The 18720-nt window shown below is 40.7% G+C and overlaps 1 protein-coding gene across 1 annotated transcript in view; it reads right to left on the reverse strand.

The window, feature by feature from the left end:
- pdgfc (platelet derived growth factor c) overlaps positions 1-18720 on the reverse strand; it is a 273557-nt gene that overhangs the window by 19541 nt on the left and 235296 nt on the right. The window contains exon 4 of the mRNA XM_059964928.1: positions 8106-8307. Coding sequence (XP_059820911.1) covers positions 8106-8307 — 202 coding nt within the window. The remainder of the gene's footprint in view (positions 1-8105; positions 8308-18720) is intronic.

Below are 18720 nucleotides of genomic sequence, written 5' to 3' on the forward strand. Positions count from 1 at the left end.
GTACGTTCTCAAAATAAAAAATGTGCTCCAGATCAAATAATGCGCTCCGCATACTGGCGCGCTGTCAGTGTTCTGTCTTTGTGCTGGACATTGTTGAGTTTTGGCACAGGGAACAATTGAATAAGAAGGAGCAGGACAAGTAGACCTGCATCTCCTACCGTTTTTGAAGTAAAGACAGTCAGGAGGAGAGTGATGATGATAATATCTTGAAGGATAACAGAATTTTCAGTGCTTTAAAATAATAACTGTTACTATTAAAAAAAGCTGTATTTTATTCATTTAATTTTCAGTGTTTTAAAAGTCATTTCAATAAATAGCTAAATACCATGGGACTTCAAAGACAGATATTTTGTTGTAATGCATTTGTTCATTTTCAATTGAAATTAAAGCACATGTTTTCTACATATCCCATGATATTTTATTTTCTCTTATGAGGTGTATTACCAAAACACTCCGTCCATCTGCTCCTGTTCCGGCCCCCTTGTCAAATTTTAGAACCCTTTGTGGCCCACAAGCCAAAAAGTTTGCCCACCCCTGCTCTAACCAATCAAGAATCTATCAATTTCTGCCTTAAATATTCGTTAAGACTGGTCCTCCACAGCCACCTATGGCAATGAATTCCACAGATTCACTACTCTCTGGCTAAAAAAATTCCTCCTCATTTCAGTTCTAAAAAGATGCCCCTTTATTTTGAGGTTGTGTCCTCTGATCCTAGATTCTCCCACCATAGGAAACATCCTCTCCACTTCCACTCTATCAAGGCCTTTCACTATTTGATAGATTTCAATTAGGTCACCCCTTATCTTCAGAACTCTAGTGAAGACAGGCCCAGAGCCATCAAACGTTCTTCATATGAAAAGCCATTCAATCCTGGAATCACTTTGGTGAGCCTCCTTTGAGCCCTCTCCACTTTCAGCACATCCTTTTTAAGATAAGGGGCCCAAAACTGCTCTCAAGACTCCAAGTGCTTTATAAAGCCTCAACATTACATCCTTACTTTTATATTCTAGTCTTTTTGAAATGAATGCTAACATCACATTTGCCTTCCTCACTCCCTAATGTGTATGACCAATAGGGAGTCATACACAAACACTCCCAAGTCCCTTTGTGCCTCAGAGTTTTGAATTCTCTCTCCATTTAGAAAATAGTCTACCCTTTTATTTCTTCAACCAAGTGCATGACCACAAACTTCCTTACATTTCAGTTGTGATTGAGCTATGAACGAGTCATAGACCTAAAGATATTTTTGTTTTGACAGTAATAACCTTAATTAGAAGTCCACTATCAGGTTGGAAAGAAATCAGAGCACCTTCCCGTAAATCTCCCTCATTAAAATACTTGCTCGAATTGAATCATTCATCTGGTTGTGTAAAGTTCCTTACGAGCATGTTTGCTTCTGATGAAGGTCACACTAACTCAGAACATCAGGAATAAGTGGCTAACTAACATAGAGACCAGTTTTCAACATGAAGAGGGGTTCCTTCACATAACCTTGTTGCAGCTATGTATACACCAGTCTCTAGGAGAAAGATGCTTGCCTGTCCTAAGTCAGCTTTGTTGCAGTTTTGACTGTGGTCAACGTTTATGGCTTTTGGAAGTAACCTGTTGAGATTGTACTGTACTGTATGAGTTGTACAATAACCATGTGCTTAGGATGCTGGAAAATTAATACCAAAACCAAAACTGAGTGATGGTAGGCTGGGGCATAGACCCCATGGAGTAGATTCTGAAAAAATCTCCCAGGTGTTTAATTTTTCCCTGACAACAAGTGCAAAAAGGGTAACCCTTCAAGCCATCTGCTGATTCCCATTACCTCTGCTTTTAGTTCTGGCTCATTTGCCTCATCGTTCCCATCGTCTTCCATCTTAATCTTCTCCATTTGGAGGACTCCAGGTGAAAAGTGAATCTGATGGCAAGGCTGTGGAGGATACTATGTGGACAAGATATCCAACTTCTCCACATATGAGAATCTCTCCACTGGATTCTTCATGATCCTATAGGAATCACTATAAAGATGATTACTCCCTTTGCTGGCATGGGCCAAGTGCTCGAGGATGATTGGAAATCAGAAATATTATACCTTTACCCAAGGCCAAGAGAGACAAGCCAATATTGCAGGAATCTGAAATCCTCCCATCAGCCTTATTCTGTGATCACAAGCTAACATGCCTTATCTTCTTGCTTCCATGTGGACTAGCAAAAAAGAATCAGGAATAAAACAGAGATTGAGCCTCTGATCTTCAATATTTGCTCTGGCTTCTGAAACACTGCAGTTGCAGAATCTCAATCATTTAAATTTGATTCCAGTATGAAAAACTGTGTCCTTTCTCCCATGTGAGACTCATTTCAATAACTGCAGGGATCCCTGTCTGTCCTCTGAATTATCAAGTCAACTATTAATACTGTTTTCATTAAGTACCTTGCTGAGCAGCCTTGTGTGTGATGCCATTCTTTAGACTTCGATCCTTTGGGATTATGAGTGCACATTTTTGCCTTGTTCCACTGCACTTCATTCAATCATTTTTTAAAAAATGAAATCTCATCTTTAAGTTTTAATATTTGGAGATGCATGTTCATTATCTGCAGCAATCACAGGGCAAACAGCAGTGAAAGTCACACCCTGGAAAAGAATTGGAATAAAAACTTGGAACAGCAGGATACAAAGTTCCATTGCAATTGTGTTAGGGCATATTCTGGAGTTATGGCATACAGCAAATAGCAACCAATCTTCAGACCTGAACGTAGATTGTAGAATGAGTTTAAAATGCACCTAGAACAATGGTGCATTCACAGAGCCGCAGACTGGCATTGATTGTAAACAAATAAACACCCCATTTGACCTCAGGTGTCTACATATGCATGAATGCAGCCCAGAGCCAGTGGGATTAACCTTCATTTTGGATGTCTGGAGTGTGAATGTGAAGATCTAGGTCGGGGGTCGGCAACCTGCGGCTCCCGAGCCATTTGTGGCTCTTTCACCTCTGTGCTGCGGCTCCCTGTGGCTTTGGGAAATAATTGGTCAGTATTTAATTAAAATGTATTTTATGTTAGTTTGTTAGCTTTTGAAATGTAATTCTAAATTTGAAGATTATGGTGATCTTGTACAATCTAAGTGTGGCGACACATTTCCTCACAATTAGCCAGCATTCCGGCTAAGGGAGATAGCCTACGGGGGTTTGTGAGTACGCGTCTTTTGCAGCATCTGCGTCCATGGGGGCTGGGTTGAGGGAGGCTTAAAAGCAAGGCTGTTTAGTTCGAATAAAGTTATTCGACTGCAGTTTACTGACTGCGTGAGCACACCGCTACAACGTGTTTTTATCGCTATTAATATACGTCACCACTGCCAATACCTGACACCCGCCAGTGCGTGATTTCTTTAATTTTTCGATCCAAGGTAAGCCAACTATGGAGAATTCTAAAAAAAGAAAAGTGACTGAAGAAAACAGAACGTTTAATGATACGTGGACAGATTCATTTGCTTTCACTGTTGACGAGACTGGTTTACCGGTATGCTTAATATGCAATGAGAAACTAGCAAACAACAAAAAGTCAAATGTCGCAAGGCATTTCCAGAGTAAACACGCAGCCTTTGCTCAAAAATATCCGGATGGAGATGAGAGAAAAAAAAGCCGTTTCGGAACTGATGCGGAAGGTTGATCTGAGCAAAAATCATTTCCAGAAATGGATGAAGTCTGGAAAATCAACGTCATACGCCAGTTATATTGCCGCTCAGGAAATAGTCAGGCACGGGAAGCAGTTTACAGATGGTGAATATATAAAAGAATCTTTCATTAAGATTTCAGAACATCTATTCACGGACTTTAAAAACAAGAGTGAAATTGTGCAGAAAATCAGGGATATGCCCCTCTCTGCAAAGACTGTCAAAGACAGAACCATAAAAATGGCAGAAGACATCACAAGACAGCAAATTAAAGACATCAATTCAGCTGTGGCCTACTCGATTGCCTGTGACGAGTCTAAAGACAAAGGTGATATTGAACAAATAGCGTTGTTCTGCCGGTATGTAAACTCTGCCGGGCCACAGGAAGAACTGATTGAGTTGATACCTCTAAAAGACCAAACACGGGGGGAGGACATCTGTGAGGCTGTCTTGAATTGTTTAAGAGCCAAAGGAATAAAGACCACCCATCTGGTGTCAGTAGCTACTGATGGGGCTCCGAATATGACGGGAACGCACAAGGGATTTGTGGCTTTACTGCAGAAGTCGCTGGACAGAAAGCTGCTGACTTTTCACTGCATCTTGCACCAAGAGGCACTGTGCGCTCAAACATTTCCTCCGGAATGCACAGAAGTAATGGATGTTGTCATTCAGATTGTCAATAAAATAATGGCAAAAAGTTTAAATCACCGTCAATTCCGTTTGTTACTGGACGAGATGGAAAGCGCATATTCTGATCTCCTGCTGCACAACAAAGTCCGGTGGCTGTCCAGACGGAAGGTGCTGAAACGCTTTGTCGCGTGTCTGGAAGAAGTGAAAACTTTCCTGGGCAGCAAAGGGCTCACCTTTCCTGAGCTGGAACAGCCAGAGTGGCTGGAAAAGCTACACTTCATGGTAGACATGACAGCGCACCTGAACACGCTGAACACAGCTCTTCAGGGGAAAGGACGCACAGCCCTGCACATGTTGGAGGATGTTTTGGCATTCGAGCGCAAGTTGACAGTGCTTGCCAGAGATTTACAGAAAGGCACTTTGTCTCACTTCCCCAATTTGAGAGAGTTCAAACAAGGTCACGACATGATAATTTCGGAGTATTTACATTCTGCAATCATCGCAATGCAAACATCGTTTGGGAAACGCTTCTGTGAGTTCAGACAGGAAAAAAACACATTATCCTTCCCGGTCACTCCCTTAAGCATCGATCCTTCCCTACTGAATACGACTGCATTGTCAGGTGTGAGTCAACCTGAACAAGGATGATAAATATTTTAATTGCCTATTATTTTACGTATATTCACATGTTTTCATTGTTCAGTGAAATAGTCCTTTTATTTTTCAGGTTGACAGCTGGCTGACGTTATTTTTGGTTTGCTGCTGGCGGCAAATTTAAGTTTGGCGTTTTTCATAAATACAAGAAGGACTCAAATAGACGTTGAGTATTTTACTTAAAAGTAACCTTCAACCCAACATCTTTTTTTCGGAGGTCAAAATGTTTTTGTTGCATGCAGAAATGTAATTTCGTTTTCTCTGCAGGAGTTCATCAATTTCATAAATGCAACACATTATAGTTTGTTTATACATAGCATAAAGGCAAAACAAAACGTTGTATGCAGTGTTATTTCATTTTAAATGTCAAACGGGTTTTGCGGCTCCCAGTGTTTTCTTTTCTGTGGGAAACGGGTCCAAGTGGCTCTTTCAGTGGTAAAGGTTGCTGACCCCTGATCTAGGTGTTTGAAAATTATATGTATTCAAAGGATACATTGTAACTATAGAATTGTCCTGCTGTTACGTTTAATCTTTAGCATATAAAATCTCATATAATATTGTCAGACAGGTCTCTACTTCCAAGAAGATGCCTGCTTGCTTTGCTGAATAAAGACTTCTAATACTGACCAACCTCAGCGTCTCTCCAGTGACTAGGTTCGGTCACAACACACAGCACATAGAAATGCTGCTCTATGAAATAAAAATTTTAAATCATTTTACTAAGCATGATAGAAAACACAAACTCTATTTTGAAAACGTAGCGCTATTTTCATTAAAGCACACCATCAACACTTTATTTGACTGATGTTAACTATCAATGACCTTTCTGACAATTGCTCAATAATACTGAAATGAAGTATATCTGGGAACAGCCTGCTACCTCTGATCGTCAACAAAAAAGAGTCGAAATATCATGCCTTTGAGCAGGGGAGAGCGTTGTTCCAGCTCTTATCCACCCAGAAAGTTAAACATAGATTTACCTGTAGTAACTTTTCTAGCTGGACTGCTGGTTCAACTGGGCAATTTGCACAACTGTACAAGTTATTTAACATGCACTCCATTCAGAGTTGCATCATAGCACCAAAAATTTTAATTTAATTCCTTAATCTGGTGGTGTTCCTGATTACCTGTCAGGCCCAGATGCTACTTTTGATAGCCAGAAAGCACTAATTCATTACCTAACATTTCTGAAACACCACCACAGTTTCCACTAGACAGGAGGTATCAAAATCCAACCCAAAGTACAGTTCAGTTTTTCTATTTACATGTTACAGTTATTAGTACTGAATGATTTTGTGGAACAAGAATCCCTAATTACATAGTAAATTATTAAGGGACTATTGAAGTGAAAGTTGAAAATATGCAGCAGCAGATATCTCATGACTGAAATTCATTCTAAACATGCAATGTAGCAGTCTTTACATATTAGACTCCACTTTGAAGATACAGACCAAGTTGACTAAACAGTGGTAAATATAGTGGAACATTATGAATATTTGAAATTATATAAACAAACTGATGTTTGTATACACTATAATACCAACAGTGAATACCATATCCAATTGTAATTTCTCCTCCTTTAGCTTTCATGAAACTGTGATTTCCTTATGTCTTACCAACATATCATATTCCTCCTACTCCAGCCCATTACCTTCACCACTTACCACCTCCCAGTTTCTTACTTTGTACCCCCCTTCCCCACCAACCTGGCTTCACCTATCATCTTCTAGCTTGGTCTCCTTCCCCCATCCCTAACTTCTTATTCTAGCATCTACCCACTTCCTTTCCAGTTCTGATGAAGGGTCTTGGCCCAAACCATTGACTGTTTATTCACTTCCATAGGTGCTGCCTGATCTGCTGAGTTCTGCCAGCATTTTGTGTGTGTTGCTCTGAATTGTGCAAGGAGCAAGGGACAGCACCACAAAAAGGTTGGAAAATGCAACCTTAAACTAAATTTATGCACATTATAAAGTTGAATTTAATCTCATTTCATACTATACTATCAAGTGATTTTATCTCAGTCTGATATATGGCCAAACTAGTTGAAAAATTCTTCATTTTCAGCCCATTGATGCCAGTCTGTTCCCTTTAGCAGCTGGAAAGCTGAAAATCTGCTTGGAACTTTGTTAATGAATACAAACGAGTCCTGTGATGTACTGCGCCCTAGAGGAAATTTTATCAGCTTTTGCATGTTGTAACATCATCCCAAGTGCAATGTAAATAAGCTAACTGTTTTTATTGATTGTATTTAGGCCTTAATTGGGTGATTATATAATTTCCTGACTTGAAGGCTATTAGTGAAACAACTGAGTTACTGAGACAGTCCAGCTCCTTTGTGGCCATTTTTCTGCAGCCTTTTTATTTCCAATTTTCTTGAGCCGAGTTTAATGCGGCAGTATAGAAATTGCAACAAGTTTTATTTTGATTATTATTCTTGTCTAAGGGATTACCAGTGGGGTAATATCACCATTGTGCTGTGCTATCCAAAGGAACATGGACATTTATAAGGAGGACTCAGAGACTTTTATTGCAAATACAGTACTCAATTCTTACCTATTTCCTTGTGTATCATTTTTGTTTGCCTGGCATGAAAGGCAAATGGACTATTTCCTTGCTATAAACTTTACTACATATTCCAAATTTCATTGAGAAATAATAACTTTAACTGAAGACTATACTGTATTACTCTGCAATGTGTTTTGCTAATCACCTGATACATTGGCATCACTATTTGGATCAAACTTGTAACAGGAATTCAATAGAAATACTTCCCAGAAATGTAATTATTTAAGTACTTGTGATGAATGTCTTTTTATCCATTGTTTATGCAGCTCATATTTGATGTACAAATGCCAGTGTATGGCAAGCTCCAGTCGGAATTACTTGTCGTCATTGGTCACATTTAGCAACTAATCAAGTCTATTTTGCTGGAAACTACAGGCAGGATAAATCATTACATAATATATTAGAAATCTTATTGTGACTTAGTTGTATACACAGAATTATAGAATCACCAAACTGACTTAAGGAACTCACGAACTTTAGAAGGATAACAAAACCATAAATTCATTCTTCTGAAACAGTTCTTGGCTCAGCAAAGTGTTGGCATACAGATATAAATGCTATTGGATGGCAAAGTAAAACAAAACAGAATACATGCCTCTGGATTTTCTACCATGCACAAAAGCCTTTCCGAGCATCTGCCAGGTTGGTTTGTATAAGTCTTCCAAGTCAAGTTGCCATCGCTCTGGTTCCAGGTACTTGATCAGCTCTTCAACTGTATCAAAGCCTGAGACAGCCTCATTTAAGTTATCCAACGATAGTGGCGGTGGTGCTATTGTTGGATTTCCAAAGTGGGCCTGCTATTAAAAGCAAATAGAATATGAAGATTAGAAGTGAAAGCATCTACCTGTACTGTCTTGCTTTAATCTGACACAATTAAAATAAGGTTTTGCAAGTTTATTTGTACTTTTACAATAAAGGTAATAGAGGAATTAATATATATTGTTAGATTCAATTTTCCTTTATACAATCTACTAAACAAAAGATTACTTTAAACTCTTTCTCTTACAATCAGCCAACTTTATAATTCTTCCGACTGTTCAACTGTTTCCAAACTTCATTTTAAGTTTGGCCGCAATAATCAATCCAGGTACAAATTATATCTAAAAAGTACAGCAGTTTTTCAATGAAAGTTCAAACTAGTTTACATGACCAGACACAAAATCTTCCACGACCAGCGTAATTGGCAATATTTTACACCATATTATTAATTTTTCATTTAAAATATTCTTTGATACATCTATAAAGGAGTCTGTGCTCAAATTTCAAAGTACGTTTATTATCGAAGTATGTATACATTATACAACCTTGAGATTCATCTCCCTACAGGCAGCCACAAAACAAGTTTGATTAAAAGCATTTATAACAAAAGTAAGCATTTACAAGTAGTGTCTGGACAACCGCTTATGAAGAATCCAATTTCGACATAATAATTTTTAAAGAATATACAAAAACATTTACTATTCTCTAGTTTCATAGATGTAATCAGGTTCTTAGTAAATTATATCTTTAATATTTGAAAACATTTACTTGGTGCCAAATAATGTTTCTGTATCTGAAAACTTACCAGCTCCCTTAATATGCCACAATTTGCAAAAAAAAAAACAATTAGAAGCTTAAATTGATCAAAATTCAAAACTTTTTGGGGGAAATCAGGAAGGGAAACAATATTCACACTCAGAACACAAAAAATCAAACCCACTCAATTAAAGCACACAGCATTCTTACGTGTTTTCTTCTGTTCTCCCAGCTCCTTTCTCGCGACAAGCTCGTGTTCTCTGGCATTTCTCTATCTCTCACATTTCAAAGTTATTTTCTGAACACCTAACAGTCAATTCCTCTCTGACACTGATCTCAGGTAATTGAAGGCCATTTCCGTTAGAGCTTTTACCTCCTACGCATCAATTTGTTCTCCGTAAGTTCTTATCTCCCTTCGGTTAAGGTCCTCACACAGGTTTTTATTATTGTTAAGGTCCTCCTGTGTAAAGTTATGTCCCAGCAGTACAGGATCCTAACTTTATCCTTATCTCCCACCTCTTATAGTCATTTTCCTTATTCAAAGGCCTGTTGCATTCATAATCTTTCAGCATTCTCTGCAGATCCAACACCGACCATTCCCACCTGATTCTATCTGCCCACCGTTGTCCTTCTTGCCCGACTCCACCTTGGGTGCCACAGTAGTGTAGGTATTAGCATGACGCAACTACATCTTGGGGCATCAGAGTTTGAAGTTCAGTTCTGATACCATCTGTAAGGAATCAGTATGCCCTCCCCTTGGAATGCATGGATTTCCTTCGGGAGCTCCAGGTTCCTCCCACGGTTCAAAGGTGGACTGGGTATGTTAATTGGGCATCGTAAATCGTTCTGCGATTAGGTTAGGGCTAATCTAGGCAGCCAGGTGTTGTTGGGGATGTATCACTACTTGAAAATAAATATTGCCTACTGGGTGACAATCATGCCAGTACCCAAGAAGAGTAGGGTGATCTGCCTCAACATTTATCATCCATTTGCACTCGCACCTACTGTGATGAAGTGCCTTCAGAGCTTCGTCCCTAAGCAAGGACCTGGACCCACTGTAATTTGCCTATTGCCACAATAGGTCTACAGCAGATGCAATCTCAATGGTTCTTCACTTGGCCTTAAGATCATCTAGACAAAAGCAATACCTACGTCAGGCTGCTGTTTATTGATTACAGCTCAACATTCAACACCAGCGTACCCTCAAAACTAATCAACAAGCTCCTAAACCTGGACCTCTGTACCTCCCTCTGCAACTGGATCCTTGACATCCTCAATGGGAGACCACAGTCAGTGCGGATTATAAATAACAACTCCTCCTCACTGACAGTCAACATTGGTGCACTTCAAGGGTGTGTGCATAGGCCACTGCTCTACTCTCTCCACATCCATGACTGTGTGGCTAAGGACAGCTCAAATTTTCTGATGACACAACTATTGTTGGTAGAATTCCAGTGGTGAGGAGGAGGTGTACAGGATTGAGAAAGATCAACTAGTTGAGTGGTGTCACAACAACAGGTTATTCCCATCTGTTAAGCAGTTCTCCTCCACCCCCTAACTTCCACCATTCAAGTTCTGTGTGAAGGGCCCATAACTTGAAAAGCTGTCCCAGATTCTAAAGTTTTATTTTCATCTCTCTGCCGGGTACTAATCTCACTGCACATTATCTCTCTCTAGTTAACATTATCACAGCTGGTTACCATAAGACTAAAGGATGTAGGAGCAGAATTAGGCCATTTGGCCCATCGAGTCTGCTCCATTATTTCATCATGACAGAGCCATCAAATGATCTTCATATGACAAGCCTTTCAACCCCCCCTCCAATGGCAGCACATCCTTTCATAGATAAGATGCTCAAAATACTCACTCCAAGTGCAGCCTCGCCAGTGCTTATAAGCCCTCAATATTACATTCTTGCTTTTATATTCTAGTCCTCTTGAAATTAATGCCAACATTGTATTTGCCTTCCTCACAATGACTCAACCTACAAATTAACCTTTAGGGAATCCTGCAAAAGGACTCCCAAGTCCCTCTGCACCTCAGATTTTTGAATTTTCTCTCCATTTAGAAAACAGTCTACCCTTTTATTTCTTCTACCAAAGTGCATGACCATACACTTCTTGACACTGTATTCTATCTGCCATTTCTTTACTCATTCTCCTAATCTGTCTAAGTCATTCTGTAGCCTCCTACTTCTTTAAAACTACCTGCTCTGCCACCTATCTTCGGATCATCCACAAACTTTGCCATAAAGCTATAAAGTCCATCATCCAATCTGATATATAACGTAAAAAGAAGCAGACTACTAGTCGCTGGCAGCCAAGCAAAAAAAGCTCCCTTTATTCCCACACTTTGACTCCTGCCAATCAGCCAATGCTCTATTCATGCTAATATCTTTCCCATTAGCAGCCTCCTTACCTTGTCAATTGCCTTCTGACAATCTACGTACACAACATCCACTGATTCTCATTTATCTATCCTGCTTGATATTTCTTTAAAGAATTCAAACAGATCTGTTAGGCAAAATTTTTCCTTGAGGAAACTATACTGATGACAGCCTATTTTATCATGTGTCTCCAAGTACTCCAAAACAACATCCTTATCAATTGACTCCAACATCTTCCTAGCCACTGAGGTCAGACCAACTGGCCTATAGTTTCCTTTCTTCTGCCTCTCTCCCTTCTTGTAGAGTGGAGTGACATTTGCAATTTCTATTCCTCTGGAAACATGTCAGAATCAACTCATGCTTGCAAGATTATACTATTGCCTCCATAATCTTTTCAGCCACCTCCTTCAGAACCCTGGGTGTATACAATTGGGTCCAGGAGACCTTTCTATCTTCAGATCTTTGTCAGTTTCCCAAGAACCTTCTGCCTAGTAATGACAACATCACACACCTTTGTCCCCTAACACACTAGGACTTCTGGAATACTGCTAGAGTTTTCTACAGTAAAGACTGATGAAAAATACTTATTCAGTTCATCTGCCATTTCCTTATCCCCCACTACTACCTCTCCAACACTATTTTTCAGTGATCCGATATCCACTCTCACCTCTCATTTGCACTCTATGTACAGTATCTGAAGAAACTGTTCTTATCCTCTTTAGTATTATTGGCTAGCTTACCTTCATATTCTATCTTTGCCCTCTTCATTACTTTTTTAGTTGCCTTCTGTTGGTTTTTAAAAGCTTCCTAATCCTCTAACTTTGCACTCATTTTTGATCTTTTATTTGCTATCACTTTTTGGCTTTTATGTTGGTTTTAACTTCTCTTGTTAGCTACGTTTATGTCGTCTTGCCTTTAGAATACTCCTTCCACTTTGGGATGTATATATCCTGTGCCTTCCAAATTGCTTCCAGAAATTCCAGCCATTGCTGCTCTGCCGTCATCCCTGCCAGTGTTCTTTACTAATCAAAATTGGCCAGCTGCTCTTTCATGCCTCTGTAATTCCCTTTACTCCACTGTAATACTGAAACATCTGACTTTAGCTTCTCCTTCTCAAATTGCAGGATGAATTCTATCATATTATGATCACTTGCCCTTCAGGGTTCTTTTCCCTTAAACTCTCTAATAAATTCTGGTTCATTGCATAACACCAATCTAGAATAGTTGATCCTCCAGGGGGTCAGCCACAAGCCATGGCATAGGCACACTGGAAATTTCCACTCCTGGAATTCAGCACCAACCTGATTTTCAATTTACCTGCATGGTGAAATCCCCCATGACTATTGTAACATTGCTCTTTTGCCATGCATTTTCTATCTCCCATTGAAACTTGTAGACCACATCTTTACTACTGTTTGGGGGTCTGTATACAACACCCATCAGGGTATTTTTACTCTTTCAGTTTCTTAGCTCTATCCACAATGATTCATCACTGTCCAATCTTAAGTCACCTCTTTCTAATGATTTGATTTCAGTTTTTTACCAACAGAACCATGCCATCCCTTCTGCCTAGCTGCCTGTCTTTTAGATACAATGTGTATCCTTGGATACAAGCTCCCAGAAGAAATTAATCTTCTTTCATCATGATTCAGTGATGCCTCATACATATACATACCAATCTGTAACTATGCTACAAGTTCATCTACCTTATTCCATATACTGTGCGCATTCAAATATTACACCTTCAGTCCTGTATTCACCCTTTTCAATTTTGTCCATCTTTTACATTCCAACTTATCCTGTTGACTGTAGTTCTGCCCTATCGTCAGCTTCTCCTTGCGAGCAATCTCACGACACACTGCCTCTCTTTGTAAACCAGCTACCTCATCCTCCGTGCTATCCCATCCCACTATTCAAGGTACTATAAGCAGATCTTCCTCACTCATTAGTGAGGAGAAGCTCCCATGGGGAGGTTTCCAGAGGGGTTTGTGGAGAGAGCTGGAATCAGATGGAATGTAGAGCCTCAGAGGGACTGGATCCCAGAACCATAGAACCAGATTCCCTGAGGGTGGAGCCAAATGGGCATTCCCTCAGAATTACTTGCTATGAAGCACTGGGCTGGAAGGGTTAACGTACAGGTAGCATCTGATGGCTCCGGGTCTGTACTTGCTGGAATTTAGAAGAATGACGTAGTGGGGGGTGGAAAGAGGTGTGAGGATCTCACTAAAATCTACTGAATATTGAAAAGCTAGAAAGAGTGGACATGCAGAAGATATTTCTCATAGTGTGGAAGTCTAGGACCAGAGGGCACAGCCTCAGAATGGAAGGATGGCCCTTCAGAAAAGAGATAAGGAGGAATTTCTTTAGCCAAAGGGCAGTGAATCTGTGGAATTCATTGCCATGGACAACTGTAGAGACCAAGTTTTTGAGCATACTTAAAATGGAGAATGATAGATCCCTGATTAGTGTCAAATGTTACAGGGAGAAAGCAGGAGAATAAGGTCGGGAGGGAATAATAAAATAGCCAGGATGGAATGACGGAGTAGACTCGATGGGCCAAATGGTCTAATTCTGCTCCTATGTCTTATGGTCTTAAATACCCTCCCGGGCTCTTACAAAGTGCACTACAGCACACAAACAGGCCCTTCAGCCCATCTAGTCAGTGCCAAGCTGTTATTCTGTCCAGTCCCATCAATTTGCACCTGGACCATACCCTTCCAAGCCATGTTCTAAGTAAATCCTACTCTGCTTTGTCCTTCCAAAGTGCAACTCCTCATATTTTTCTGCATTAATTTCTATCTGCCCATTTTCAGCCCATTTTTCCAGCTGGAACAGATCCTACTGCAAGCTTTGAAAGCTTTCCTCACTGTCCTCTAGGCCCCAGTTTTGGTGTCATCCACAAATTTGCTAATCCAGTTTACCACGTTATCATTCAGATCATTAATATAGAAGAAAAACAACAATGGACCGAGCAATAAACCCTGCAGCACACCACTAGCCACAGGCCTCCAGTCAGAGAGGCAACCACTTACTACTACTCTCTGCCTTCTTCCACTAAGTCACTGTTGAATCTAATTTACTACCTCATCCTGAATGCTACGCAACTGAACTTCCTGGATCAGCCTCCTTTATAGGACTTTGTCAAAGGCCTTGTTAAAATCCATGCAGACAAAATCCCTCAGTAATTTTCCAGGTTACCTACTCAAAAATCTCTGTCATACACAAAGCCATGTTGACTTTCTCAAAGTTCAAGGTGAATTTATTATCAAATTACATATATTTCACCTTTTATGAATGAGGAGCAACTCTGATGGGCAGAAGGGTACAGAATCGCAAAGTTGCCCCCCCCCCCTACTTTTTGAGAATCGCAAAATCGCTATTATTTCGGGTCTGATACCCAGGAAATGAGAGAGATACACAGCATGTCAGTAATGAGAGAGAGACAACGCAGGGATACATAAAGGTGGAATGTCTCCTATTGACAAAGAGAGAGATTACTGCTATTGTCTCTTGAAGGAGGAATTGTGTATTGAGTACTGTTCTATTCATTGAAACCCCTCAGGGGGCAAACAGAGTGGTCTGTTTGAGGCATTGCATCATCCCAACCTGATTGACACCTGAGACCCCGTGAGTGGGGATAAAAGTAGGGTCTGGGGAACACCCCTCAGACACACCAGGAGAGATGCTACGAGACTGGTGGGGGCTTGTGTGTGTGTCCACCCTTGCCTGGGTGATGAGTCCTCCACAGAACGGTCTAGCTAAAGGACGAATACGGATCAAGATTGTAAAAGGAAAGTCAGCAAGTTTCTCTCTCTCTCTCTCTCTCTCGCTCTCCAACAATTGCAACATAGTGAACAACAACAACTGCAGCCTATATGAACTGAACTGAACTTTATATTTCCAGCGGACAATTCATTATCCCCTAGACAATGATAGAGCTTATTTCTTATTGATGATTATTATACCCACACTTTTAGGTTTAGTATTGATGACGTATATTATTTGTATATTTGCATTGATATTATTTTTGTGTATTTTTACTAATAAATACTGTTAAAAATAGTATCACCAGACTTCAACGGATACTCCTATCTTTGCGGGTAAGATACCCAGTTACGGGGTTTGTAACACACCATATAAGACCCCGAGATTTATTTTCTTGTGGGCATTCACAGTAAATATAAAGAAACACAATACAATGAAAGACAAACAAAATGGACAAACAACCAATCTGCAAGCGACAACAAAATGTGCAAATTTCAAGAAGAGAAAAAAAGCTATAAATATTAAGAATGGGAGATGAGGAGTTTTAAAAGTATGTCCACAGGTTGTGGGGACAGTTCTGTGAAGGGGCAATTTAAGTTATCCCCTTACGTTCAGGAGCCTGATAGTTGAGGGGTAATAACTGTTGCTGAACTTGGTGTTGTGGGCCCTGAGGCTCCTGTACCTGCTTCCTAATTGCAGCAGCAATAAGAGAGAACGGCCTGGATGGTGGGGGCTAAGGATAATGAATGCTGCTTTTCTGTGATAGCAAGCCATGTAAATGTGCCCAATGGTGGGGAGGGCTTTACCCATGACGGACTGGGCTATATTCACTACTTCATGTAGGCTTTTCCACACTATCACAATCAGACCCTGTCTATCCAAACACTCAAATATCCTGTCCTTAGGAGTAGCTTTAAGTAATTTATTCACTACTGATATCTAGCCTATAATTCCCCAGCTTATTCTTAGAGCTTTTCTTGAACAATAGATTAACATCAGCTACCCTCCAGACCTCAGGCACCTCACCATGGCTAAGGATGTTTTAAATAACCGTGCCAAGGTCCCAGCAACTTTTGGACTAGTCTTCCAGAATGTCCGAAAGGACACCTTATCAGGCCTTGGAGACGTTTAGACCCTGATTTGCCTCAAGATAGCAAGCCCCTTCTCTTTTGTAATCCAGATATGGTCCTTGATCTCTCTATCGTTTTGCCACATTTCTATAGACTTTGTGTCTGTGATCTGAGTGAATACAGATACAAAGATCAATGCAAGATCTCCCCCCATCTCTTTTGCCTCCACGTATAGATGGCCACATAGACCTTCAAGTGGATGAATTTCATTCCTTGTTTTCCTTTTGTTCTTAATCTATATGTTAAAATCCCTTTGAATTCTCCTTCAGCTTGACTGCCAGAACCACCTCACACCTTCTTTTAGCCCTCCTGATTTCCTTCTCAAGTGGTCTCTTGCTCTCATTTGTTCCCTCCCTTCCGCCTATACATGCTATGGCCCTCCTCCTTCTTCTTAACCAGGGCCTCAAAATCCCTCGAAAACCACTGTTCCATAAAACTTGCCCTTTATTCTACCAGGAACATACAAAGTTTGTACTCACAAAATGTCATTTATGAAGGCCTCCCCATTACCAAGCATCCCTTTGCCAGAACATAACATATTCCATAATTATCTTGAAAGCGATGGATTTATAATCACGAGATCTAATGTGGTCCACTACACACACTTCTGTCACCTGCGCTGTCTTGTTCCCTAAAAGGAGATCTATTATCACACTCTCTCTAGATGGGACCTCTGTATATTGATTAAGGAAACTTTCCTGAACACATTTGACAAACTCTGTCCCAAGCAGTCCTTTTATAGTCCCAGTCAATATGTGGAAAGTTAAAATCACCCTCTATCACAGCCTTATGTTTCTTGCAAATGTCTGCCATCTGTCTACAAATTTACTCCTCTAAATCCTGTCGACAGTTGGGAAGTTGATAATATAATCCCATTAAAGTAGTTGTCCTTTTCTTATCTTGCCTCAGCAGATGAGCCCTACAGTCTGCACAACACACTGGAGGAACTCAGCAGGTCGGGCAGCATCCATGGAAACAAGCAGTCAACGTTTCGGGCCGAGACCCTTCGTCAGGACAGAAGAGGGAGGGAGCAGGGGCCCTATAAAGAAGGTGGTGGGAGTGTGGGAAGGAGAAGGCTGGTAGGTGCCAGGTGAAAAACCAATAAGGAGAAAGATCAAGGGGTGGGGGAGGAGAAGCAGGGAGGGGATAGGCAGGAAAGGCGAAGAAGGAATGTAAGGGGAAAGCACTATGGTTAGTAGAAGGAGGTGGAACCATGAGGGAGGTGATAGGCAGCTGGAGGAGGAGGCAGAGTGAAACTGGAATGGGGGAAGGGAGGGGGAGGGAATTACCGGAAGCTGGAGAATTCAATGTTCATGCCAAGGGGTTGGAGACTACCAAGACTACCCAGTCCTCTTCGAGCACTATGTGACACTTTTCCTGACAAATAATATCATCCCCAAACCTCCCTCTTTCATGTCTAAAACAATGGAACTTCAGAATGCTGAACAGTCAGTCCTGCCCCTTATGTAAACAAGTCCCACTCATGGCTACAGAATCATATTCCCACTTGCTGATCCATGATCTAAGCTCATCTGCTTTACCTACAATACTCTGCCTTGAAATAGACCAGGTTTCTCAACCGGGGTTCTGTGGAACCCTAGGGTTCAGTGAGAGATCTATAGAGGTTCTGCGAGATCGTAATTTAGAAACAACACAGTTTTTTGAACTTTGTGCAATGCGTAATGCTTAGCGCTTGCAGTGATGGACAGTGACTGAGCAGCCTGTTAGCAATCTCAGTCCCATACAGCAGTGCGCAGTAAGACTGTGTTTATTTGCTTCAGTCCATTCTCAGTTTTTAATGCGAGGTAGGGAGGATGGTAGGCTGATGGGGTGCTCTATATTACATGGAGTCGAGGACGGTAGGCTGACGGTGAGCGTTGTATTGCACGGAGGGAAGGACGGTAGGCTAATGAGGAGCATGAAGTGCATTTTCCGAGCATTGAATGGACTCTCTGAACTCGGGCTGTGATGCCAGCCTCTCCATCCTCCAACTTGCTCTGACGCGTCGCCGACTAACTCACAGGCACGAACAACCTACTGCTGTAGGATAATATTGGAGGGAAATTCTCATTCTAAAGGTGGTCCAGTGTGGTGATTTGTGAAGAGGAGGATTCAAGGCTTAGGTTTACGGACAATTCTTACCAAGTTAATGAAGAATTACAATTTTCTGAGTCATTTCACTGCACTAGTGTAATAACAGCACAAAAAGGTATTTTTAACAAAACTATAAGAATTTGTTTACGCAATACACAAAGTACAAACATTATGTATTTACAACACAGTGAATAAATTTAGATTAAAATATGATTACTACCGTCTATAAAACAGAGAATTCCCTGGGGACACCACCGCTCTCGGAAATCCCCAACCATATCCTTTGTGACTGCAGGCTCCCTCTCCAAGGACAGCCGGGC

The sequence above is a fragment of the Hypanus sabinus genome, chromosome 3, assembly GCF_030144855.1.
Source record: "Hypanus sabinus isolate sHypSab1 chromosome 3, sHypSab1.hap1, whole genome shotgun sequence".
NCBI lineage: Eukaryota > Metazoa > Chordata > Chondrichthyes > Myliobatiformes > Dasyatidae > Hypanus > Hypanus sabinus.